The sequence below is a fragment of the Puntigrus tetrazona genome, chromosome 20, assembly GCF_018831695.1.
Source record: "Puntigrus tetrazona isolate hp1 chromosome 20, ASM1883169v1, whole genome shotgun sequence".
Lineage (NCBI taxonomy): Eukaryota > Metazoa > Chordata > Actinopteri > Cypriniformes > Cyprinidae > Puntigrus > Puntigrus tetrazona.
The window spans coordinates 4,861,374-4,888,015 of NC_056718.1; the positions used below are offsets into that span (position 1 = coordinate 4,861,374).

General features: G+C 38.1%; 1 protein-coding gene across 1 annotated transcript in view; it reads right to left on the bottom strand.

Annotated features, from left to right (window-relative positions):
- bcl11bb (BAF chromatin remodeling complex subunit BCL11B b) overlaps nt 1-20,254 on the bottom strand; it is a 32,249-nt gene extending 11,995 nt beyond the window's left edge. The window contains exons 1-2 of the mRNA XM_043220022.1: nt 19,611-20,254; nt 11,656-11,997 (exon numbers count right to left, since the gene is read on the bottom strand). Coding sequence (XP_043075957.1) covers nt 11,656-11,997; nt 19,611-19,674 — 406 coding nt within the window. The 5' untranslated portion in view covers nt 19,675-20,254. The remainder of the gene's footprint in view (nt 1-11,655; nt 11,998-19,610) is intronic.
- Between the last annotated feature and the right edge of the window lie 6,388 nt (nt 20,255-26,642).

A 26,642-nucleotide genomic window follows, 5' to 3' on the forward strand; every position in this document is an offset into this window, starting at 1 on the left:
CTTGGCCGTTTAGTTCTAGGCGCAAACGTCAATTGCCTAAGCAGTAAATCTGACTACACTGCAAAAATGATTTTCTGCCTCATCATTTTTGTCTTATTTCGCGGTACAAATATGTTAACATTTTTAAATCCAGATAAAAACGACAAAGGCTTGTTTTCTGAAAAATGCTTCAAAGTGTGATTAAAAAGAGAAAATAAATGTTTTCCCTTTAAAACACATTTATTTGGTAACACTATAGAATAGTTAACACTTATTTCCTACTAATTTGCTGCTTATTAATAGTCAGTAAAGTAGTTGTTATGTTTAGGTATATGGTAGGATTTTGGATCTAGAATAAGGTCATGTAGAATTAATGTGTGATTTAATAAATGACTAATAAGCAACTAGTTAAGAGACCCTAAAATAAAGTGTTACCGTTTATTTTTATTACCCCAGGCAGATTTTTTCTTCTTTTTCTTGAAATCAATTAAATCAATTTCAAACAATATTTCAGAAAACAAAAATAATCTTGATAGAAAAGTAAAAGTAATTTTTTTAAATGTTAGATATTTTTACTGGAGGTAAAACATTTAGTTTAATGACAAATTCTCACTGTAAGCAGTAATGAGTTTAGACAAAAGTAGTGTAGAATTTGGACCTCTAACTAAACTAACTAACTAAGGTGTGGCTGTATTGGTTCCGACTTTGTTGATTGGCCACTGCCATTACATTTAATCAGAATGCATGGCTAATTCTGATTGGCTATCAATGGATAAAGATGATGAATGATATAGCTGCGCTATCTACCATCAGTGGAGGCTGACTGAACCCTGTTAGGCCTCGCTTCTTGCATGTGTGTGAGCAAGGAAAGCAAAAAAGAACGTAGAACTATCCCGTATGCGAAATAATTGCCCTGGTATTTTTTGGATAACGTGTACTATAATGGTCCCCAGCTGGGCCCAGGCTTCTATACCCATTTAAAGCTCACTGTAAAAATCCCCAGGCCTTCAGCGCGCCTTCCAAAACAATCAGGACCCTGTAAAACAGCTCTTTAGATGCCTTATGAGTGCTGGATCTGCGACACATGCCAGTCATGTGAATGGGTTCCACTTCTGTTGTGCTCAGCAGGACCAAAGCTGCAGCGTCTGACTGGTGCGACGATCATGGAGTACCCATAATCCTTGGCACACATACAAGTAACCGCAAACTCAGATGTCAAATCAAAAGCATGTAGTACAAGATTAAAGCTTAGGCTGCATGCTATGCATTCTACTGTAAATAGTATACAAGATTAGAATTAGCATGTGTCAAATCAAAGTCTGATGCCAAAAACGTGCTTGGATGTTATAGTTATAGTTTGTCATAATACTATTGAATTAATTAGTGTAAGCCATTTTTTGATATTTAGTTTATATTGGATATTTAATTGTGGACTCCTGTATCTGCATTACATAAAATCATCAAATATTTGTATGCTACATTACAAGCACAATACTTAGTCATTGCATTTTAGTGTCTACTTGTTCTCTTGGAACAAAAAAAGATGTCTACCATTTTAGTGCTACATTTGGCCGTACGATTTGGCGTGTCTTCTGGATCATTTGCCATACTGGTCAAGTTCATTGCATTGTGGGATAGATTATCAAATACTGCCAACTGCTAGTAATTTAATAATTTAGCAGCAACTTATGAATAGCACTAGATTATCCTAAGATTAACCTATTTAGAAGAACTATTTCTTAAACAGAACTGTCTCTTTAAATACGGTGTTAATTTGTTCCTTCGTCTCATTTTATTTTTTGCACTTAACATACATCTCCGCTAAATAACATTCTAATAGATTTACATTTATTCATTTAGCAGATGCTTTTAACAAAGCAATTTAGAAACGAGGAATACAACAAGCGATTTATCACAAAGAGGCATAAAGGGAAGATGTTAAACTGTATACTTTATAAACAGAATGCATTTATAATGCAGAATTCTAATTTTCACACAAAAAATGACAAACTTTCTCTGTTTTTTTTTTCAGGGCAAATGTTCAAAGTTGTGAACTGTAATTGTTATTTATACTTAAAACCGCATGTTTATCCAACTCTGTTTCAGACCACACACCCAACTTGTCTAATACCCAACTTATCATTAAAATCCTGAGCTCTGCTCTTGGACTTTTTCAACCAGCTAACCAGCATCCATCCTCTATTATTATAACAAATACATATTTTTTTTCATTCAAATAGTGGACCTTTGTTCTTTAACATCTCCTCATACTGTGCATTCTAATGTTCTGACAAAAAAATGTACCTTTTAAAATATTGATTACAGCGTTTGGATTTCTAATAAAATGCATTATGTAATATATATATATTTTTTACTGCATACTGAAAACAATGCACTGTCAATGTACTTGTTGTATGCAGATTAAAAAGAAAAGTTTCATATCTAGAAACTGATTGGCGACGATGACGGTTAACTGCTCCATGCAGGTCATATTTGTGAGAACAAAAGTCTAAGTTAAAAGAGAGAGAGAGAGAGACGATTTCTGCATCGTGTGTCATCTCGCCCTCAGCCCTCCGCTGAAGCCCTCTTCATCCTCTGCTGGGGGAGATCAGCTTCTCCCAGGGCTGTTTTCACAATGATGCGTTTTCAGCTTTTGGCACAGCTCCCCGCATAGCTTATGGTTAAGAACAGTCTTTCATCTAGCCAATGCCTTTAGCAAACATACCGGGAGGGCCACATCTGCCGCACACTACATGCAAGAACAAGCCCTCACTGGCATGAATAAAAACTGATAAGATCGAGGGTTTATTCATTCAGTGGGCTGCCAAAGAGGCTTTAATGCTGAATTATCATGGCGGTTCTCACCCTACAAATCTTCAGCCTGTAATGTCATCAACCGCCATTAACATGACAGAGCAGCCCCCTCCCCTTATTTTGAAGCACAACACTCATGTTCAAGTACTCACTGCTGATTTTTGAGATGGGAACAAACCTAAAAAGATGGCGAACGCACACCAAGGTAAAAACAAATAGTTCGTTTGAATGTATTCAGCTCTATATAGTAGTCTGCTGCAAAACTTGCAGTCTTTGTTTTTATGGTGCAATAATAATCAGAAAGACAATCGAACAACAATACTGGGAACTTTAATGGAAAGCACACAAGTTCAAACTCATCAGGACACATCAGAGACCCGAGGGCGAATTCAACACTGTGACTTTGTATAGTGGCAGTGAAGTATGCCAAATATCTGTAGTCTGCTGCAAACTAACCTGCAAGAACTGAATTGGAAAAAAAAACAATTTTCGAGCATTACTTGATTTGCATTATTCCGTTAGTGTATTAAGTGCTGAAAAAACACAGACAGCGTGTGCTAATAAAAAGTGGCCCCCGAGTCTTCCCGCCATCACTACGCTTTAAAAATACAGACTGACTGAGAAAAAAGTTGTATTAGAACTACTTTACTTTTATGGTGCCACCCAGCAGGACTCCACACACAATGACACAAATTCGCCACCAAACTCTGACACTAAACCACAGCAATGGTGGCTGTTTACTGCAGTATAATTCAAGGCAGTCTGCAAGATCCCGTCTTGATAATGACACTGTTTTTATTAACATCCTTTCAAATGTTCACAGACCCTGAGCTTTTTCACGTTAAATGTTTGTTGTCGGTAAACCATGTGCCACGTGGAAGATGACATTCGAGTCAAATAGACTGCGCATGTTGCAGGTTTGAGAGTGTCGAAACCCAGAAATCCTTTACTGTCTGCCAGAAGAGGCTTCTCCTTTGGGCATCAGCATGTGTGTGGCTTGGCTGTCTGATTGTGACACCATAGTCAGTGTTTGGCAAATAACTCTCCACGCAAACACTTTCTCACCCGGCGGTGCCAAGCCTATCGTAATGTCTAATTGGTAAAGCCATCATGATGTCAAGAGGATAACAATTTCCTATATTTTTTTATATTTATGCATTGTAGGGAACACTTATTCACTATTAACTACAATGTGTCCCTCAATAAAGTCCTAATTTGCTGCTTATTAGTTAGTAAAGTAGTTGTTAATTTTAGTATTGGGTAGGATTAGGGATGTAAAATAAGGTCATGTCAAGGCATTAATATATGTTTAATTACTACTAATAAATGGCTAATATTCTAGTAATATGCATGCATATAATTAATAGACCCTAAAATAAAGTCTTACCACAATTTCTCATACTTTTTGTTAAAAAAACATTATTTTAGGATCGATCAATCTTTATCTTATTTCAGTAATAATCAGATTATTATAATTTTTGTATCATAATATTGTTTTGTTTTATTATGCTTATAATTAATTTTTTTAAGAAAATAGGAAACATATAGTAACAATACTATGGTAGTATAAAATAAAAAATTATAAAAGTATTTAATAAAATAATTGTGTAGTAGAACAGCATTGCAATATCACTGTTTATGTCTTGATTTTGTTTATGCATTATGGGTTTCAGAGTGAAGCATGGCACTGTGTTCATTTACACATACAACTTATATTATATGATTATATATTTCTTCATCTGAAAGAGGCTGTGAGCTGCACACTGGATCATGAGATGATTTAATAACCACACTAAGTCATATCGCATTATTGATTTTATCATGATATATCGTGCAGCCCTAGAGACCAGCTTAAACCACAAAGGCCAGCAAAACCAGCTTAGACTTGTTAAAGATGTCTTTTTCAGAATGGTAGGCTTCAACACAGAGCTGCAGTGCTCCATCGGTAGCAGTGCGGATTGCACCCAACGTTGGTGAAAAACTGTAATGTCATCTCACCACCCTTGCTATTTCTTCTTATATATTTTACTTGAATTCAGTCATGGCTAATTTGACAAAAGAGCGATAGTGAGACAGAGAGGAAGAGGGAAAAAAAGCGTTACACATCTGGTCAACACCATCAGCACATGCTGAAATTTAGTGGCGACGCTCACAGTCCAAATTAGTGGCGAGTTTTATTCCCCGCTGTGGAAGGAAAAATATCAAATCTGCTGCCATATGACTACAATAAAGTGGTATGTGGAGCGTTTGATGCCTTCATGTGGGAGACTTTAACTCTTTCCACCAGGGCTCGGCGTGGAGCGCACATGCAGCGCTGTCCTGCTCTATAATGCGTCCAACATGGACCAGGTTGACCCCTGCCGGCAGACAGCACCAATCAGACGGCGATGGGGTGGTCTCGTTTGGACAGATCCCAAAAATAAGCAGGCCTGAAATCCCAGAGGCCTTAACCACAGGCACCCTGCAAAAGAGATGCTGGCATAGCTTGGGTGTTGCAAGGGATCATGGGTATGGTTTTAGTGAAGAGCCGGGCATCATGGATTTGCATTTTACTGCTAGAGGTTAGAGAGATGTGTACAGAAAACTGTCCATCAAACGCTACACAGAGATCTAGTTTGATAAGATTTTAATTGGGACTTTAAGTCAACATTTACAAAAAGTACTGTACTTTATACATACCACGGTACTGACTGATTACTAATTTATATTTACATAGCGCTTCAAAAGACATCAAGTGATACTATGTCGTTATTTGTCTGTAGAATTAAATGATCTTTCCTTAATATTGTCTGTAAAATAAGATGGTTTTAATTTAAATTTGAGTTGAAGATTTATTGCTGTTGAATTTGCCGAATTGCAAATGAACTGATCTTAATCTATAACAGTGTTTTCTTCTGATGTGTGGTAAAAACGGGTCGCAGATCTATTCGGATATGGTTGCAGACAGCAGGGTAAAAATGCTACATGCAGCTACTTATCAATGCATAGCTGCATAAAAGAAAGGTTACCCTTTATTTTGATAGTCCACTTTAGCTTAGTTAGTATAATAAGTTGACACATATTTGCAAAGTTTCTGATAGTCGGTGTATTGTATGCTGTGTATTGCCAAAAACAATGCAGAATAACTGACGTGACGACTTTTAGGTGAAATGACAAAGACGACAAAAAGTGTCTCCAAACAAATATGCACAGGCAAAAATTGCTTTGTGACATTCTCGCTCTTACTCTTGAAAACCATGAACAAAAACCATGCAAAAAAAAGTATGACACAGACGACATTAAATACTCTCGTTCGTTCGTAAAGAGGATAAATATGGTGTGTGTGACCACAGTGTGTTTTTAGCAGTGAATTATTGGCTCTCGAGAGCATGAAACCATCAAAATTCAATTTACATTTATAAAACAAACGCCCAAACTATAACGACTGTAAATCACTATTTTGCGGTTTTCTTATGCCTTTATAAAGCTGTCAGTTTTCCTATTCAGTCTACGTCATTTTAATAACTTGAGGTCTTTCGTACTGTTGTCTCTAAATGTTTGATTTTAAGGTTTATTAAAGTGTTTATTTTAGTCATTTGTCTAATAAACAATCGTGTTCAACATATAATTGGTTCTGAAGCCATTTGATGTAAAACTAATTTTAATACTAAAGTTTTTCAGATTTATGTGAAGCTCTTATGGTCAAGGATAACAGTAATTTCCTTAATGGTGTGAACGCGTGAAAACTGTGTTTCTCTGCACTGCTGGATCTGTGCTTGATTTTGCATAAAAATGTTCGGAGACAACGAGCTCCTGATCATTTTTTCATTCCAAAATGTCTGTGCATTTACAAAAAGAGTGCTTAAGACAGTACCTTCACGAAAATTCAAAGGCTGATCCTTGAACTTTCTAAAGGCACCGTGTATTCAAAAAAAATATTCTCTGAACTTCAAAAACATTTCTTCTCTTTTAACTGCAGGACTCAGAAGAGCTGTTTCATATGCCAGGATATTAGCAAGAGTTTGGACACAAAAAAGAGGAAAAAGGACTGTGAAACTGACTCATCAAATTCACTTTCTATTCTTTTTCAGTCCCTGACACACACACACACACACACACACGCACACACAGTCTGAAACAGCCACTGTAACCCCTAATCACAACCCCGAAGGCTGGACATCAAATGCTGCAACGTTGAAAACAGATGATCAGAGGTAATTAACGCAGTTTCATATGCAAATTTAATTAATGCAAAACTACAAAGTCATTATGCAAATGGCGTCTTCTTGAGCCGCTGTGCAAATATTCATCTCTTGGAACAGGGATCAGTCTCCCAATCTTTAGAAACTCTCTCACAACACACACGCACGCGCACACACACACACACACACTGTTCTCTTAGGATCATGTATGAATAGTGTATTTATTTTAAACTTCTTTCCATTGATACCAGACTGGGGCCATCAGAGCAGACAGCTGAGAGGCAGGAAGACACGATTTGGCACAGGAGTGAGACAATGAGACTGTTAGACCGGCACGGTATGAATATTCATGACACTGATTACTTTCCATGATTAAAGCCTACTCTAATATTTAAATGAGCGCATGCTAGGTGATTAGAAGAGCGTTGGAAAGGACAAGCGCATGATGCGGCACACTTTCTCCCGCGTTCATGGAGTATGATTAGCTAGACAGTTCAGAGATTGATTAGAAACTAAGGGCAGTTTCGCATATGAGGGATAAGATTTAAAAAAAACGGCAAGGATGATGCTGGTATTCACTTTAAGGGATTTTCTGGAGGTAAACTGCATGTAATGGGAACTTCAGTACGGTAAAAATGAGTGTGCTGTTATTTTTAAACACAGTAAACATATAAAAAAATCTTTTTCAGAGAAGTACTATTATCTAATCAAAAATAGGTTTAGTATGAGAAGTAGTTAGTTTTAAACACTTCAAAGGGAACAAAGAGAAGCAGACCTTAAAGACAGATTTTTGGCATAGGCATAAATATGTGAATATTAAGTAATGGCATTTAGGAATAGTAAACAACAACAACAAAAGAAGTAACGCTTTAATTTAATGTGATGTAGTTACATGCATGTTCTTACTATGGTAAAAACAGTAAACTATGTATAACTACAAGCAACTATACCTTAACCCTATTGTAAGTAAATGTAACCCTATTTTGGTGATTTGCTCTGTTATCTTTCTTCCATAGAACACAAAAGGAGATGTTTAGCAGAATGTTCATGCTGCTCTTTTCCATGTAATGAAAGTGAATTTAGGTTTTCGCTCCAAAAATGAAAAAAATAAAGTCTGCTAGGTGAAATGAAGGTGAAGGCTAAGTCTTTAAAAAACAAAAATGTGGTGTGAAGATCAGTCAGAAATTGAAATTTACTGAAATTTACTGAACTTATCTTTTCAAATCATTAATTATATGTGAACATTTCGAAGCTAAAATCTTAATAATTATTAATATACAATTTTATATACAAATTTTCAAATGAAAGTAGTTTTTTATTTATTTAGAATCAATTTAGGTCAAACTTTATTTTCATTTACTTTTATTTTAGTTAGGTTTAGGGATGTAGAATATGGCCATGCAGAATATGGTCTTTATAAGCACTGATAAACAGCCAATGTGATATGAAACTAAATAACTATTTAGTTAATAGTAAGAACTGGTCCCTATACTAAAGTGTTATACTGCAAAAATAAATGTGATATTCGAAGTTGTCATTATTCCCAGAATCAAAATTTTCAATTAGAGATTTTTTAACATGTGACCGCTCCGCTCCACCATTTGCAAAGAAATATTAAAGTAAACGAGAACAACCTTTCCAACATGTCCTTTTGCGGTGTCAACTATTTCTTAACCACATCTAAATAAACATACGCTATCTTAAAGTTACTTTTGAACAGAGAAGCCATTCTAGCGTGGATTAAAACATTTCCATTGAGATGTGAAGGGTTTAGCGCACACCCATTAGGCTTGGCGTTTTGGCCCACAGCATGCATGGCTTTTGCCTCTAGGCAGCCATAGCTCCATATTGTATTTAATTAGCCCCATTAAATATAATCTAATTTGGCTGAAACTTAAGACAGTTAAGTGGCAATCTAACGTGTTGGGGTAAAGCTTTCATGCTCTGGAAATATTTAATTCAAGCCTAAAGCACCTTCCTGCCCTGCATTTCTGTGGATAACCTTGACGGCTTCTCCACTTCTGTCAACGAAGCAAAACTAAAGCCAAAGTTGTTCGGTAAAGAGTTCAGATAATACAAAAAAAACCCTCAAGATTAAGAGCTTTGAGAAGTCACATTCAAACAAATACAGAAAACTAATAACCTTGTACAATTTAGGTTTTTAAAAAGTATTGACAAGGCTGAAGCCTGCTGACTAGCGTGGGGCAGCAAATGTGTGCGTGCGTTTGATTTGTCTCTATTTGTCATATCCTGACTAGCAAGTGAAGCATTTCCTTGTCCAGGCTGTGTGTGTTGAGAGGAGGGTGGGCGGCACTGCGCTGGAAGATAACATGTGGCCCCTCCAGGCCCCGCGCGCTAAACTGAGTCTTTAACCCTCTGAATGAGGAATCTTCTTCATTAATCCCCACACTATGTCTCTTAGCACTTGAATTTTAATGGGCTTTCTTAGCCTTTTTTTTTTTTTTTTTTTTTTTCTTAATACGATGATATTTCCCCCAAACACGTCGGGTGCGGATTTCTGGAGGTTTTTTTTTCCTCTTGGAGAATTGGTTTCAGCTGCTGGCGCACTCAGGGCTGTTATGTTTCACTTAGAGATGAGAGAAAGAGAGAGAGAGAGAGAGAGAGAGATGCTGCGTCTTTGCTCTAATAAAATCACGCAAGGGGTGTTAATCCCTCTTGAAGGCCCGAGTCAGAAGTAGAAGACCTTTTGAGAGAAGTGATCCGGTCAGAACTGCTGAACAGTACGTGTGTGTTTGTGTTGTAATGAAGAGAAACTGTGCACATAAAACTACACTAAACAGTTCCCCCCAAAATTAATTTTTTTGCATCATCTATGTACCGTCACATCATCCCGGCCACATTTTGTTATTATTATTTTCGTTATTAAATGAATCATTTGCTACAATGCACCTTTTGCGTACATGCGTGTTTTTAGATGGTGCTTATATTTCGTCGCCTTAGAATTATAAGGATCTATCTGTATTCTGAGCAGTTTTCAGATATTGAGCTTCAAAGTTTTTGCATTCCATAAACTTGTGTAGATAGAAAAAAAAAAAAAAGACAAAAATGCACACAGCTTACAAAAGAAACATCGGGTAATGTAAATAAGAATATGTGAATAACTCCATTTTGACAAAAATACTTATACGTAATTACATCTGTAATTAATTTTTTTACTTACATTTATAATTACTCTGTTAACCCACCCCTAAACCTACCTATAGCACCAAACCTGTCTTTAACCTTACCCGCATGGCACCTCAATAGCAGCAAAAGTGTTTTGCAATAAAATATGGCCACAATAAGTACAGTGTAATTATTTTTCAATGTAAGTACATAGTAGTTAAGGTGGCCTAAAATAAAGTGTGGCCTGAATTTATGCATTGGCTGGTGATTTATACTTGCTAAGGCCCAAAAATCAACATCTTAATGGCATCTTAATGGCATTGGTATTTACTGAAACTCACAAATATGATTAATTGTCTTCAATTCAAAAGAGACGGCTTTGATATCACTGATGCTAAATGCCATCAGGGTAAAACAGAAGTTTAGCCCTTCTGTGCAATGAATCTCTTTTAGTGCCGCAGAAGAAAACAAATAATATGAGGGGTTTAAGCGACATGATTAGAAAACAAAATACTCATTTTGGGCTAAAACATTCCTTTAAAAATAACACCTTTCTAATTTAAAAGTAATGTATTCATGGGACGTAAAGCTGAATTTTCAGCATCATTAAGTCTTCGGTGTCACATGATCCTTCAAAAGTCATGCTAATATGCTGATTTGTGTGGGGCGAGGGGACAAAAGTTTCTATATAAGTTTGGGTTAAGTAAGATTTGAAAGAAAGAAAGAAAGAAAGAAAGAAAGAAAGTTCAATATTGCAAAAATATATTAAGAATATATTATCTTATATTATTACATTAAAATATTACCAACAGCTATTTTAATTTATTATTAGTGCTGGGTAAAGATTAATTATTAATTATAAAATAATATATATATATAAATAGTATATGTGTGTGTAATGTGTATATTTATTATGTATATAAATACACACCCAGGCATGTATATATTTAATAAAAATATGTTACATTTATATTTTAAATATATTTACTTATATTATTAATACCATATATTAATATAATATATAATTAATACAATCTATACATGTAAAAAGCATGTCAATATTTTCAAAATATATACAGTATGTGTGTTTCTTTATATATGCATAATAAATATACACATTACACACACATATTATCTAAACAATAATATAAAATATTATATTAAAAAAAAACTATATTGGATATTATTAATCATGATTATTAATTGCCCAACATAAATGTTTATACTATTTTTATTGAGTAAATGAAGTATTAAAAGATTTTTTTTTAATCTTAACTACACCAAACACGTAATGTAGTAACCATCTAAAAAAGTTGCTCAAGTTTTATTTTTGTACTTACTGTCTACTGTAAAACCTTCAACAAAACATACACAGCCCGAAGAACAGCAATAAGATTCTCGACAAGAAAACACTACTTTGTTGGTTCTTGAAGAGTACACTGATTTCAAGTGCAAGTAAAGTTGGTATTTGTTACTTCACAGCTTTCTCTTTCCTGCCAAGCTTCAGAGACTAATAAACCTTCCCCTCCTCCAGCCCTTAGTGTAAAACACCTACCTGTTGGGACGCCCTCCTGCTTGGGGCAGATTCCTCTGGCGGGCGTCAGTCGTTTCTCCTCCTCCTCTGCGGGCGTGACCTGGATCCCGACCTCCACCGGTCCAGACCTCCGGCAGATTTCCGGCCGGGGGGGTCTGGGGGCCGGGGAGCCGCCACAGTCCGTCGGTTTGTCGAAACAGGCGCCGGGTCCGGGACACAGTCTCCTTTTGTGCTCGATAAACACTAGAATATCTCCCAGGGGGAAGTTGGTTTGACATTGACCGCAGGTCAGCAGGTCGCTCTCTCCGGCTCCGCCCACAGGGCTGACCATGGAGCCCTCCGACGGGTCATGATCTGCTGCAGCTGAGCGGTGAAAGAAGAGGGAAATCATCACTCTATTATAAACTCATTATGCTTCAGAGATGGCTTACAATAATCAATGTTGAACTGTAACAGATCAATTTGCCACAGATAGTTGCGATTAAAACCTGCTATGTGTTTCGTATAAATTTCAATATTGTTTTCATTGGTTATTTCTTAATATATTTTCTAATCCATTGTATTTATCCTTGATGAAACATATATATATATATATATATATATATATATATATATATATATATATATATATATATATATATTTTATCATGTTTATTATGTGTGATTTGCAAAATTAGCTTCTAAGTACAACTGTGTGAGCAACATTTCTTGCCAAGTACAGGTGAACATTACTACATTACTGGATTTCCAGAAGATGTCATATGTTCCCCAATGGTAACCACATTCAAGTCCAGACTGAAAACATCTGCTTGCGTTCTCAATTTAACCGCTGTGCAAAAATGTTTTTACTGATGTATTATTTTATTTCAGCTTGAATTGGCTTTTGATTGTTCTTTGTTAGTCTTTCTGTTTTTATCTAGTGTTTTTAAAAGAATAATCTATGATTATTTATTTATGCCTGTCATTCGTATTTTTAACAATCGTAAACACAGCAGATACATTGATCATTTTGTTCATGTATATATATGTGTGTGTGTGTGTGTGTGTGTGTGTGAAGTACTATGTGCATATCAAGCACTATACGATAATCATATCATAGATTATTTACATTGGTAATGTAAATGACAAACTGAATTTTGACTTCAATTGTTGTCAAAAGCTATTACAGAAATTCAGGAGGTAGGCTTATATTAGTTTTAATGATTTTTATTATTGCCATGTGTTATTTTATATGTTTATTCTGTAAAACACTGAGGGACCATTTGTTGTATTAATACAGTGCTATATAAATACAGTAAAAATAAAGAATAATTTAGTCAGTTTGATTAGTTTTACATTGCTTATTTAAACATGTTATGGAGATTGACTGACATTGTCAGAATGAACTGGATTTGTATGGAAAATACCTGCATGAAGATTTCTCAAAACTTCACTTTTTAATAATGACAATTTAAAAATTTCAATGCTTTTTATATACCTTCTACATCTCTCTCTACAGCTATTTCCATTACATAAAGCATTTTAAACGAACATTTTGGTCTATAAAATGTGCAACGACATAAATACACACGCCTTGCCTTGACTAGTTCGAATTTAAAATAGTTGGTTTAACTAATTAAAGTACCTGTCAAGTTTCTAAATGACAAATTGCTACTGGTGTGTCTGTGATTTTTGTTCTTCGGTTATTGTGAGCTGCAAATCTGTTTTTCGGTCTGGCTATCAAACTGGTCCAGACATGATTAACTTGCTTGTTGGTGTATTGCATGTACTGTAGACTCTAGACGACAAATGAGTTCTTTTAAATGACTTCATGGACCGAAATTTTCCACGCATTTGCGGCTATCCCCACAAATCGCTGCGAGCGGAGCGCGTCCAAAAAGAGCTGGATGGAGTCTGTTAAACGAAAATGAAATATCTCTAGTATTAGCACGAGTTGCAAGAGTCAGAATGGTCTGATTCTGTCCTCGTAAAGCAAAATTCGCAGTTCACACGCAGACTTAACACCTGCGAGCTGCACAGTACGATCGGCGGAGTGTGTGTGTGTGCGTGCGTGTGTGTGTAGCAGGTAGTACAGTCGCAGTCTTGCAGTGGTATCTGTGTTTCCGGTCTACTTCTCTGCACGCTGGACGGATGTTGGAGAGGTGCACATGCACCGTACAGGTACGTCTCAGCAGGCAATCTAGCGCTCGCAGAAGCCGCAAAACACGCTTTCAGGCTCGGGTCGCCTCGTGTGTCAGTGCATCGCAGGTGCAAGTTGGGAGCAGCGGTTAAGGAGCTTGACAAACAGCCGTTTTCGTATGTGAAAATCAGTTACATCTTTATCACCTCGTGTCCTCGTCGAAATTCCCTGTTTGGCATCTCGACGCCGTTTTCCCGCATTATTAGCGATGACGAAACAGCACACTGTTTGCTGTGAAATGCATCTGACTCAACACAAAACCACAACGAGATACAAAACAGATTTACAGACGGCGTAAATACAGGAAAAAACAGCAGCAGTATGAGATCCGATAGCAAATCAACTCCAGTCCCTGCCTGAGGGACAAACACATACTGGTTGGCTGAACACTCTTAAAAATAAAGGTTCTGTTTTGCCCATCTGACATCCGTGTAACCTTTTCAATGCACAAAAGATTCTTCAGTTTTTAAAATGTGACCCTGGACAACAAACCCAGTCATGAGGGTTCATTTTTAATACAAAATCTTAAAGCTGAGTAAATAAGATTTCCATGGATGTACGGTTTGAAATCAAAATACCTTTCAAGTTGTCCGAACGGAGTTCTCAGCAATGCATATTGCTACTAAGTTTTGATGTATTTACAGTAGAAAATGTACAAAACATTTTCATGGAACATGATCTTTATTTAATGTTGTAATGAGTTTTGGCTTAAAAGAAAATTCAATCATTTTGACACATACAATGTATTTTTGAGTATTGCTATAAATATACCCCAGAGACTTTTGTGCTGCAGGGTCACAAATGTTATATATATATATATATATATATATATATATATATATATATATATATATATATATATATATATATATAAAAGTACAATGAAAGGTTCCTGATTCTTCTGTGGCATAGTAGCAAAAAATGTGTTATGATTACGAGTGTAGGAGTCATGGGAAGAGCAACATGTAGAATTTTTGACTCAGCATGATATTTAGATTAAAAGAATATTCTTGATCTGTTTTAAATTTAGAACCTCCGCTATCACAGAGCTGACCGAAGTCAGTTTGAGCAGCATGTGATATCTAAACAGAGCAGCGCATGAATGATCTGAAGGACGCCTGCGAGAGCACACACTCGGCTGTCTGCAGCTCGCTCACTCTCTCTCTCTCTCTCTCTCTCTCTCTCTCTCTCTCTCTCACCGGCTGACAGGAGACCCCCAGAGCAGTGGAGCAATGCCAAGGAGAACACAAACATCGTGGGCTTGGCTTGGACCCAATGCCAAGGAATTGGGCGCAGGGGGTGTGCTGGGAGGCATCCACACCGTCCCGAACGGGCCAGACACGAGCCGTGGACACAATAGAAGAGGCCGTACGTGAGAGCCACAGGTGTACAGCACATGATGTGTGTGCTGCGATATTTCCATCAGAAGATGAAACTTAAATCTTTATAGAAAAGACGCAAGAAATTACGTAAACCATCAACTTGTCAGGTTTTCTATTAACAACAATTCTGTGAATTTACAGATAATTGCTCACTACACAGCGGGCTTAAATTTAAAATCTCGGATCTGCGAGCAAATTCAGACTAGGACATGAACAGGGCATTTTAAAACCAAGAAACATTGTGTCGTGTATTGTGTAAGATACTTCGCTATTCCTGTTTCAGTATAAAATGTGTTACACTGATCATGTGAGCTTTAAATAAATGGTCTTGCGCTGAAATATAAGAGATGATCTTCGAATTCTCAAATCATGCTCCGCAACGTAAAGGGTTTTTTTGTAAACAAACAAATGCAGCTCGGATTCTGGTGCTATTAAAGCAAACAGATTTGATGAAAGTAATGTTTTTTTAAATAATTATTTGTGGTTTTTGAACCTCGTTTAATGTGAAAAGCAAGAGTAAAGAATTACGTGGCGAGGAAATCAGTAGAAAGAAATAAATGTGTGCAACAAAACAATCTGAAAACAAAAACAGTGGAAAATCTCTCTCTATATATATAGATATATGTGTGTGTGTGTGTGTGTGTGTGTGTGTGTGTGTGTGTAGTTCTATTAAAAATTTTAATAATACAACAGTAATTTGTAATAAAATAAATCTGAAATACTGATCCACTACTTTGATTATTATTCATTTTTATTAAAAATTCATTTTCAAGTCAAGTATATTGTGGTCATGGCTCTGAATAAAAAAATAAATAAATAAATAAATATATATATATATATATATATATATATATATATATAAATAAAAAAAAAAAAACAGCAAACAACAGATCATCTAGCGCATTCAGAACAAAGATTACGAGTGATATATATTTGCGCAACTGTTAACGTCTCCAGCATGTGTTAAAAGATTCTGTCTAATGTGATTTCTGAGCTCACCAGGTGCATTTTGCAAAAAAAAAAATTATAATAATCCCTGTGCTTGATAACGTCTGTTTCTTATCTTCATTTAAGGCCTATACACCGTCAACTGCTTCTGGATGCACGCCAAACAAATGCGCACAATTCCGAAATGCACGTGTGCGCGCTAACGACTCCTCCGAACCCCAAAATATCACAGAAAGCTGCGTGCTGCGAATCCGAACTGCAAATATTGTTTCAAAAAAAAAACTTGATTGGAGGCAAGGACACGAAATGTTTAGGAGCAATGAGCACAGTGGGCGCAAGCGTCTATATTACTGCTCCCCGGGGTGAAATCTATACTCCAATAAATTGAATTAATTACCTTTAGCGTAAGATAAGAGATTTATACTGAGCCTGTTGTGGGAATGATACACTTGGGAGAAGAGATAGCAATTCGGGGTATTAACCATTATAAATACAGTTATCACGTTTCCTGAAGGCAGTAATCAGATTCTCAAAGAAAACACACACACACACACACACACTCTCTATCACTTTCCCTCTCGTAAAGGACTTAGAGCACCCCCTATCAGCTTCAACAGTGCACATTTACACTCCACTGAAGCTTTGCAAACCAGCAAACACGACACTCATAAAATAAACCCAAATATTGTGCAGTGGAACAGAGACTCGCCTATAATATTTGCCAAGTCAGGTCAGACGAGTCCGATCAGCGGGTAACCGCACGTCCATCAAACAGCTCTCGGCTAACACGGTCTGTGAAATAAGTTCTCTCGAAGGCAGCGCTAACACACACACACACACACACACACACACGAAAAGGGTGGACATCACCATAAAGTCGCTCCTAAAGACGAGAGCCACTTGTAAAAGGCCGATGTGACCCTTTCCGCTCTCGGAAATCAAAGGCGCTGTGGTCCGGCTGCGGTTCATGCCTTGCGTTTTATTAGCGTGATGACCAGCGGCCGCTAAAAGATCACGGAAAACATCATGTGAGCATTCAAAGAGCTGACATTCACGGCCATTAAAGAGTCGTTTTACATTTTAAGAGCCAGTAAGGGCCCTAATGGACGGCCCCCACCCACATTTTAGCGTTCCGCGCAAGCCGAGCTACTCATGCAATGAATCATACATGTTCGCGCCGTCAACATGCGTCTTACGAAGAAAAAAGGCTAAACTAACGAGTTTCTTCTGAGCTGAGGCGGTTTGCGGAAATCTCTATATGAGCGTTTTCGTCTCTTAGACTTCCTCAAGAGCCCGTATTTGCGCCTGCGAGAGCCCTGCCATTTTAGGTCGTGGCTTGAGACGTTTTCTTTAGCGCGCGCACCTGTACGTTTACATGCGGGCGGAGAGTGCACCCCGCGTTTATTTCGAGACGTCAAGTATGCTGATATTCCTGTTCCTTGCTTTTCTCTTTGAGCGTGATCTATAGGTCTTGTCGCTCCGGGGCAGAATCTCTCTATTGTGCAACCTCCAGCTAACTGACATGTTTTGTGCCAAAAGCATTGACATAGCCAAATGAGGGCACTTTGGTTTTCCCCTGCAGACAGACAGACACCCCCAGAAAGAGCCCGCGAAGACTGGAATGGAGGTTGGCGTGCAAACCTGAACGGAGTCCACTTAAAAAGTGTCGGTTTACACTCTGTACACATGCGATAGAGTGTATAGAGCGCACAATGTAAACTGCGCGTTAGCCAACTGACACACACACACACACACCGGCAGACTAATTATGTTTGAACTAAACACGTATTTGAGACACAGTATAATTATTCCGCTCAGCACACTTACACGGGATGGCTTTTGCTGTGCAAACATACATATTTAAGCAGGAAATAATGTACGAGACGTTTCGGTATTTATCAGTCACGACAACTGAAAAGGCACCCAAAAAATGCATCCTGAGAAAAATATAAAAACCTCTGCTTAATAGGTGAAGTAACCTGGCAAGACTGGCAGCGGTTTGAATTTAAAGGCCACCGGCTCTCTGTAAGCCCACCCACTCCTTTAACACATTTTTTTCTCATCTCACGTCTTCACGTTTTCTAAAAGGACAACATCGGAATCAGTAACAAGGCAAATTTTGACGTGTAAAGACCATCTACTCACTACTGAATCAGATATTTCAGGAAGGCACGCCTTCGCATTGCACCCACATTCTCGGCGAAACCAGAAATGCCAAAATGAATAACAAGTTAATCAGAAATCTTTTAATTGCTCGATCAATACAAACACATCTTAAGCTTAAACAGATAAATTAATTTTTTTGAAATAAATAGCGTGTGCGTACGGATTAAATCACGTTAGTGATAGGCCTGTGTAATGTCTAAAACTGTGGATAAACTTTCCTGGTCTTTTATTGTTTATGGCTGCAATCCCTGTTATAATCGTTTGCGAACATTACGTGAAGATTATATGATAAATTATACAGAATAGGTCTTTATATTTTTTTTTTTATGTAAGCACTTTCCATGATGTTACTCTCAATAGTTTACATTGCAGCTAATTTGTTTTTATTGTGCAAGAAAGGCTTTTAAGGGAAGAAGAAAAAAAAAAAGCAGGCTAAAAGAAAGGGTTTAAACGGTTTTACGTGAAGTTTTACTGCTGGAAAGAGTGTGTAAAGCATCTTAGATGAAAGGATAAATTAAAGATGAACAAAAGGAGTGTGTTGTTTCGAAAGATCAACATCGAGGACACCATTTATATTAAAAACTGATTAAAAATGCATCAGCACATTCGTTTTTAAAAGTAAATAAAGACCAGAGTATCCAGCAAAGACGGAACATTTTAAATAAACTACATAAAGTAAACTTGGTAAGCCTTGTATGCCTGTGTATAGCCTATGTGTGACGATAATAGAAAATAGGTGAGGAGTGTGTGAGTGTGTGTGTGTGTGTGTGTGTGTGTGTGTGTGTGTGTGTGTGTGTGTGTGTGTGTGTGTGTGTGCGTGTGGAGTGGGACAGAGCAGATGAACGCGTGGGTCTCACAAAACTGTATGTTATGATTTATGGTTTTATGTGGAGCGCTTTCGGTTTGTTCAAAACGGTAATTCACAATAAATGAGGAGAAAGTATCACCACGCTAGAACGCACCGATAATGTTTAAAATGAAAATAAACACGATGGAAACTAACAGGCCTCAATTGTCGGTAAGAGGTTATCGATTAAAAAAAAATAGCTTAAACGCAATGAGTAAGCCTGCGATCGGCTCGCTTTTTGTGGTTCTAAATAAGTTTAGTTAGCGTTTTATAGCCTACCTCCACCAGACTCGGCGGTGGTTTTGCGAGCTCACGTTTTAGTTGCAGATATCAAGCGAGAAACAAACAAAGCGAGCAAACGAGAAAGAAAGTTTTCTGTGCCCCTGTGCTTGATGGTAATGAGGGAATGGCAGTGCGGTCGGCGTGAAGAAGGTGACAGAGGTCTTGTACTCACTCGGTAGGTTCTCCCTCTGTGTGAGGGACAGATGCTGTGGGTTGCCTTGCTTCCGTCGGGACATCGCCCCGCATTTACAGCAGCATCTCACGGACGCTCGGACTAATGCGCGCGCTCCAGAAACTTTCCTCCTCGGCCCCGGTACCGTTCCACCGCGCTAGTTCTAGTCGTTATCGCGGCACGAACTAACACTTGTACTCTGCGAACAGACTAAACGGCGTTCGGCTGTCGTGTGGCATCAACTAAGTGCCACTTAACCTGAGATAGCGACGCGCGAACGCCGCTCCGACCCCCGCAGCAGCGACAGCCTCGATTCCAAAACACTTGTCTTAAAATTCTTTAAAAAGCCCTAAAAGCGGTCGCTGTCCTGCTATAATGGAAATCCAAGATCCGCGGACGGCGTGCTCGCCAGGTGAGAGAAGTCTTTGGCACTGTCCTCCATGTGCGCTTGGCATCAGAGCGCGGAATGGCTCAACCTCTGAAGACAACACCTCCTCTCCAGATCAATCGGGACCCGAGCAATTACGTCTCGCGTTCACGCTGCTCTCAGGGAGGACCCAGCGCCTGTGTGTGTGCGTGTGTGTGTGTGTGTGTGTGTGTGTGTGTGTGTGTGTGGGGTTGCCTCTGAAGAATGGAATGGGATTCAAGTTCAAGTACGGACGTGATGTGACGCGTGGCGCTGGGGGCGACTAGCGGCGGCAGTCTGGGGACAGAGGGTCTCCGTGCCCACCGGCAACGCTCCAGTCACCGCACACTGCTAAAAAAAGACCTTGCGAAGTGTACGGGTGCGGAAAACGGGGGCACAAAAATTCAGTGACAAAACGTTAACGGCGTTTTTGAGACTTGCGCCGGATGGCATTTGTGTGCTGGTTCTCTTCGCAGGTCAAAATCGTGCATTTCGTTCAATGGAATAAAAGGATGCAGCCTTGACCAACATACTTCAACAAGTTACATTTCATTTTGCACCTCAAATACGACTTGTTCAAAACAGAAGAGCGCACGAATTAAAAGTGCTGCACAAACACAAAACCCCATCAGCGTTGACGTGACGCGTAGTAAAATAATGCATTGCACGTTGCGTAACAAAAGAGTAATCGACCTAAAACTCTGCGAGGAATAAAACTGATGATAAATAAAATAACCTACTGTTAAAAGTTGTGCGTCACTTTTTGGGACGTCATTTACAGGTTTTCACTGCAAATTGTGAGATAAAATAAGATTAAATATCTGTTTTAATATTTTAATATGTGATATTTTTTATCAAAAAAACTTATATATATATGCTTTTTAAATTACTTTTAATGCCAAAGCTAAAATAAATTGTCCAGTCAAATAAAAAATTATTTGTATTTTTAATTTACAAAAAAAAATCGTCTTATTACACTGTCTTGTGGATATAACATAAGAACTAGGCATTTTAGCGAAATTAAAGCAAAAACTGTGTTGTTGTATTTTAATAAAACCATTGTGCTTACTAACACACCACTGTTTTGTTTTTTGTGCATTTAATTTACAATAATAAAGATAATAATTGATAAACCAATATGTGCTACACATTGTAGATCGCCAATGCTGAGATTCAAGGTACATAATTGTGTGTTACACCCCCTGCACTGTTTCTATTAAAGCCAATAGCGCCACCTGATGGTCTTCAATAACCCTAAAGCGCGTTCACTGAGGTTCAACCACATCTGCTCCAGATCAACACACAGAAAGGAAAAAGGAGCACTAGGTTAGTTGTCACAAGGGCTGTATTATTCCATCTCATACTGAAGGTTAGGCCATTGCATAGGCCTAAATAGGTTTTTATTGCAGTTTGTTTTGTTGGTCTCAAACACGTAAAACATTACGCTTTGCAAATCATAAGAATTTTACAATTTTAGGTACGCTGTCTACGCTTCTTAGAGAAGTTTAAAACAGTCTATCTTCAAAATAAATCGAAAGCACCCTAATAAATAGCGACTGCAGAATCCTATAGCATATACAATTTTAATATTGTCTTAACGTTACATTAGCAGATGCAACCAATTTGTGAAGCACGTTTTAAAATTCTCACTAAAAGCCGTCTTGCCTGCTTTCCATCACAGCAGATGAACTATGATAAATGGCCTATCACTTCACACCGAGGCAATAACATGCATACAGTGTATACAGTCAGTGTAGTCAAGCCCCAGAGCAAAGTCAGATTCATCAATAAAACATGATTTTTTCCATTAAGGGTTACCGTTGTTGCCTCTGGGGGAGGAACACCATTATACAATGGCAACACACAAATAAAGTTTATGCTGTTAGTTCGGTCGTGTCTCAATAGTGACTTGCCTACATTCAGGTAGACTGCATTTTTTTGGGCATCACAGACACGTTCTCACACGCTCACACGGCTCAGTGACCTGGAACGCTTACATGGTGTAAAAATACACGCTAGGTTTTGAAACTAGCTTTCTCTTAACTCTGAAACGTGTGGATGGGGATGAAGAATGGAACACGCCGTGCAGGACTTTTTGGGGCACGGAAGCTTTGGATGTTGTGGATATTTCTGTATATGATCTTTTAGGTTGAACCCACTGCACGCTTTACAATGACTTATAAGCATCTAATAAACCCTTTGTGCCAAAAACAAATAAACAAAAAGCCTATATAAATGTAAACATAACTATATGTGAAATAAACAATATTTAAAAGGCTATTTTATTTTTAATTTTTTTTCGTAATAATAATAATCTCATTTTTCTAAACTTTTTACACTCAACAGATGGAAAAGTATTAAATAATATCACTAATAAAACCATTTTAATACAAATATAATCATTCATTGTTATATATATATGTGTGTATATATATATATATATATATATATATATATATATATATATATATATGCAATGATGTAATATTTGCTCATAAAAGGCCTATGTAATTATATTTAAATGAACTTGACAAAGAAACTATAAACTGTTTAATAAAAGGTACTTCATTAAAACATAGATCAGACTCCTAAAATTGTGGTCAATTACGCCCTCTAGTGGACTTATTTACACAACTCAATCTTCACAATTCACTCTTTTTTTTTTTCTCAAAAAAATGATCGGGCCCGGTCAATTATACCGTTTAAAGTGGATGAACATGCATTAAATTGTCTTTTAATTTATCAAAGCTAAATTCAGTACTGTATAAACAAACGCAGAACCTCATTTAGAACAATTAGCAAACATCAGTGAACAGCAATGACAAATGATGAAGAACTACCAATTAATTATTAAATGACATGAGCAGTCTTCTGTTTTACTGGGACTGTGGTTATAAAATGCATCGCTTAATTACCCAAGTGTTCTGTTTCAGCTACTAGTGATCAATATCTTTTTTAATTTTTTATTTTACTTTAACGTTCAAAATAAATAGTAGTTCCTGAAGGGTGGCTAGGTAACACCAGTAGCAATTTTGTTATGTATTTCACAAATATTTACTTAATAAATACAATTTATTTAGAATAAACATATTTAGAAACATAACCATCCATCACAATGAGAAGAATAGATAGAAGAATATATTTCTGATGTGCAGCAAAAAATAAGGGAGCTGCACAAATTAGTGGGGTGGCTTTAAAAAAAGAGGTAGAAAAAATAAAATTCTAATTTCCACCATTTGGGCAATAGTTATTCGTTTCCAATCAGCATAAAATGTTTGGAAACTGTAAGAAAATGTGTGTTTATATCAATCTAATGCACAGTGGCAAGGACAATTTGAGAGGCCAAATAATCTCCAAGAACCAATGCTGACACATTTTCATATTTACCAAGTGTTCTAATATTTTTGGCCATGGATAGATAGATAGATAGATAGATAGATAGATAGATAGATAGATAGATAGATAGATAGATAGATAGATAGATAGATAGATAGATAGATGAAAAATAGCAAAGATTTATGCATTTTTTTTTTTTACATTTTTATTATGCTTACAATCACATTACATAAATTCAAACACAATACACATAAACCTTAAATGCTTACAAATATTCCATTAAACATATAAATATATGACACAAATGCTTTAAGCCATCTGGTCCCAGTTGCTGGTCTCGGATTTTGATCTCCCTTTTTTCTGGAGGTGACCAGCTCACACCTGCATTGTCCTGTTAAAGGAACAGACAGAATGATGCAACACTAAGCAGATTAAAACAAAATATGCAATGCTTTTACCATTTCAGCATGAGGGTGGTTTATGATATGAAAAGGATATGATACCTTTTTAAGTAAGTCCAAGTAAAACTTCATGTCGAGCTGGGACACGGGCTGCGGGTCTTCGTGTTTTTGCCTCCTCACTTTAGGCTTCCATTGGCACCTTGCTGATTTCCACGCACACTACTTTTTGTGGAGATGGCTCACACACATCCATACTGTCCTGCTGAAATAACAGACATAACTACTTAACACTGGGCACTTTTAAAGAGTGCTTCTTAAATCCAAATATACATCTTTCTATCATGTGGAAATATAAAGTCATGATATTTTAAATAACGAACCTAGATAACATTGTAGCTTAGGTGAAGACAATGATAAGAACTTACTGATGCCTTCTGCTGCCTCCGCTGCCGCTGCTGCTGTTTCCACTGCTCCCTCCGCTTCTGCTTCTGCTGCTCTGTGATTCTAGGGTTTGCTCCGTGTCGGCGAGAGCTTCCCTGTAAAGTCCCAGAATACACAGGCACCACTTTTGCAGACCTGGAGGCGCAAGTACTTCCTGGGTGGAAGAGAGAGGCACGCCCAGCTGCTCAGCAAGCCTCCGTTTTTCTGCCTTCATGGTTCTGGTGGGCACTGACGCTTCCTTCCCAGTAGGCAGTGGAGAGCTGGCAATCACTCCTGCTTCCTGTGAGGTCCCGCTATATACAGAGCCCCTGCCAGGTAAAGGAGCAACCTTCGGGCACATGGAAGGAGAGGCTGGAGGCTTCTGCTGGAGCAGTTCCTTCCTCAGCCGCTCAGGTATTTTAAGCCCTCCCGGGCTCTTTTGGGCCAAGGGTTCTGCCTTCTCAGGAGAGGCCCTGCGGGACACCTGCAACAGCTCCTCTCAGCCGCTCCGGTATCTTGAGCCTCTGCTTCCCTGGGTCTTTTGGGCCACTGGTGCTGCCTTCTCTGAAGAGGCTTGGGGCTTCTGCTGCTCCATCTCCTGCCTCGGTGGCTCAGGGACCTTTAAATTTTGCGGCCGTGAGGCAGGCACACGAGCTTCCAGGTCATCAGCGGCCTTTAGCAAATGCTGCCTCAGATGCTCAGGGATCCTTAGTTTGCCACGTTGCCGGGAACAAGTGGGCACAGGATGACCTCGCGGGGTGTCACCAGCCACAGGTGGTCCCTGAGGGGACCTGGCAGGGATAGGGGCTACCTGAGGCTCCTTCTTCCTCGGCTGCTTAGTGGTCTTCAGCGAGTTCCCACACTCAGCCTTCTTAGATCCACCAAGCACAGATGGTCCCTGAGGCTTCTTCTGCCTCCACCTGGTCCATTGGTCCGTGGTCTTCAGCGTTGCATCTGAGAACCCTGAGCGCAGAGACCCAGCCTTCTCTGATGCATTGTTGAAGACCAGGGATGAGGTGTGGTCCCTCTTTTTAGCACAGGCAGGCACGGGTGCGTCCTTTTGGGACCCGGAAAGCATGCGTGCACCCTGTGTCTTCTTCTGCCTCCACGGTTCCTTGGTAGTCAGTGTTGCATCTGAGAAGCCTGAGCGCGGGGACTCAGCCTTCTCAAATTCATCACTGAAGGCCAGGGATGTGGGGCATGAAGTTTTCCTTCCTCTATCGTTCCCCACCAGTCAGGTGAGGTGAAGTTCCCATATTCAGGCTCCTCATCTATAGGAAGGAGACCTCCGTTATGGCCCACCACCGCCCTGCAGCGAGGGCAGTGCTGAGCTCATCTGAGAGCTCAGAAGATGGTGACTGCACTGCACTCTCAGGAATGGGGATAGCTGACATAGTCATGTTGATTGCTGAATCGATGATGAACGATAAATGAACAATACTGCCGTTTATTTGTAAAACACTCTGGCAGAAAGAGAAAGGCAAGAGAAAATTTAAACAGTTAAACACTTAAACATTTAAGAGGCTGAAAGTTGGTGATTTTTATTAATTTTGTTTTACCAACTAACAATTTACTGCACCATGTTTTGTTCATAGACAGATAATGCTTGGTTAAAAATCAAGAATTATAAGAAAATTTAATCTATGTATAGAAGCAGAATTATTAACAACTCTATGTTATAAAACATCAACTAATTGCTGAAATCAGTCATTGCCTTCATCATTATTTACATATCAACCTCCATCAAAATGTCCACACGGAGCTCTACTGCACGCCTGTGTATCTCAAAGCACAAAGTTAATTTTTTCTCCGAGTTATGAACATTTTAAGCATAAAAAACTAATTCAGATGTAAAGAGCATACTCACAATCACTCGCCAAAACTCGCTACAATTTGAATGATGCATCTGCACTCATATTTATAGACTACTCGCCGAACGTTCTGTTGGAATGCGGCGATCATGACGACGCAATAGCTGGCCGCTCACTGTTCTAATTGGCTGAAAATGATCTTAAAAATACACAAGGAAATGTGACAATTATTACAAACAATTATATGAATAAAATAATATCCAAAATGCGTCAATTTATTGCACAAAATAAATATATAGGCGCTTTTATGTCTGCAGAGCGCAGCGCGTAAAGTTTTCATGTTAATGCCATAAACGGCGCTGCTGGTGATTATCGTTCACGGTTTTGGCTGTCAGGCAGATCTATGGGAATGATAAACCACAAATACATCACCACATGTTGTCTGGGACAGTTTCAAGAAAAAAAATTCCAGCATATTCGATTATAAGACGCGACTAAAAAATATTTATTTCATAATTATATTTACTAGAAATTCTTATTATCCATAAGCCTCAAAAAATTATATAAATATTTTCGTGATTCTTGTAAAATTAAAAATTAAAAGGAGTAATTGTGCAGATTCATTTCTACAGCCTTCTTTGATTTTCATATTTACCTA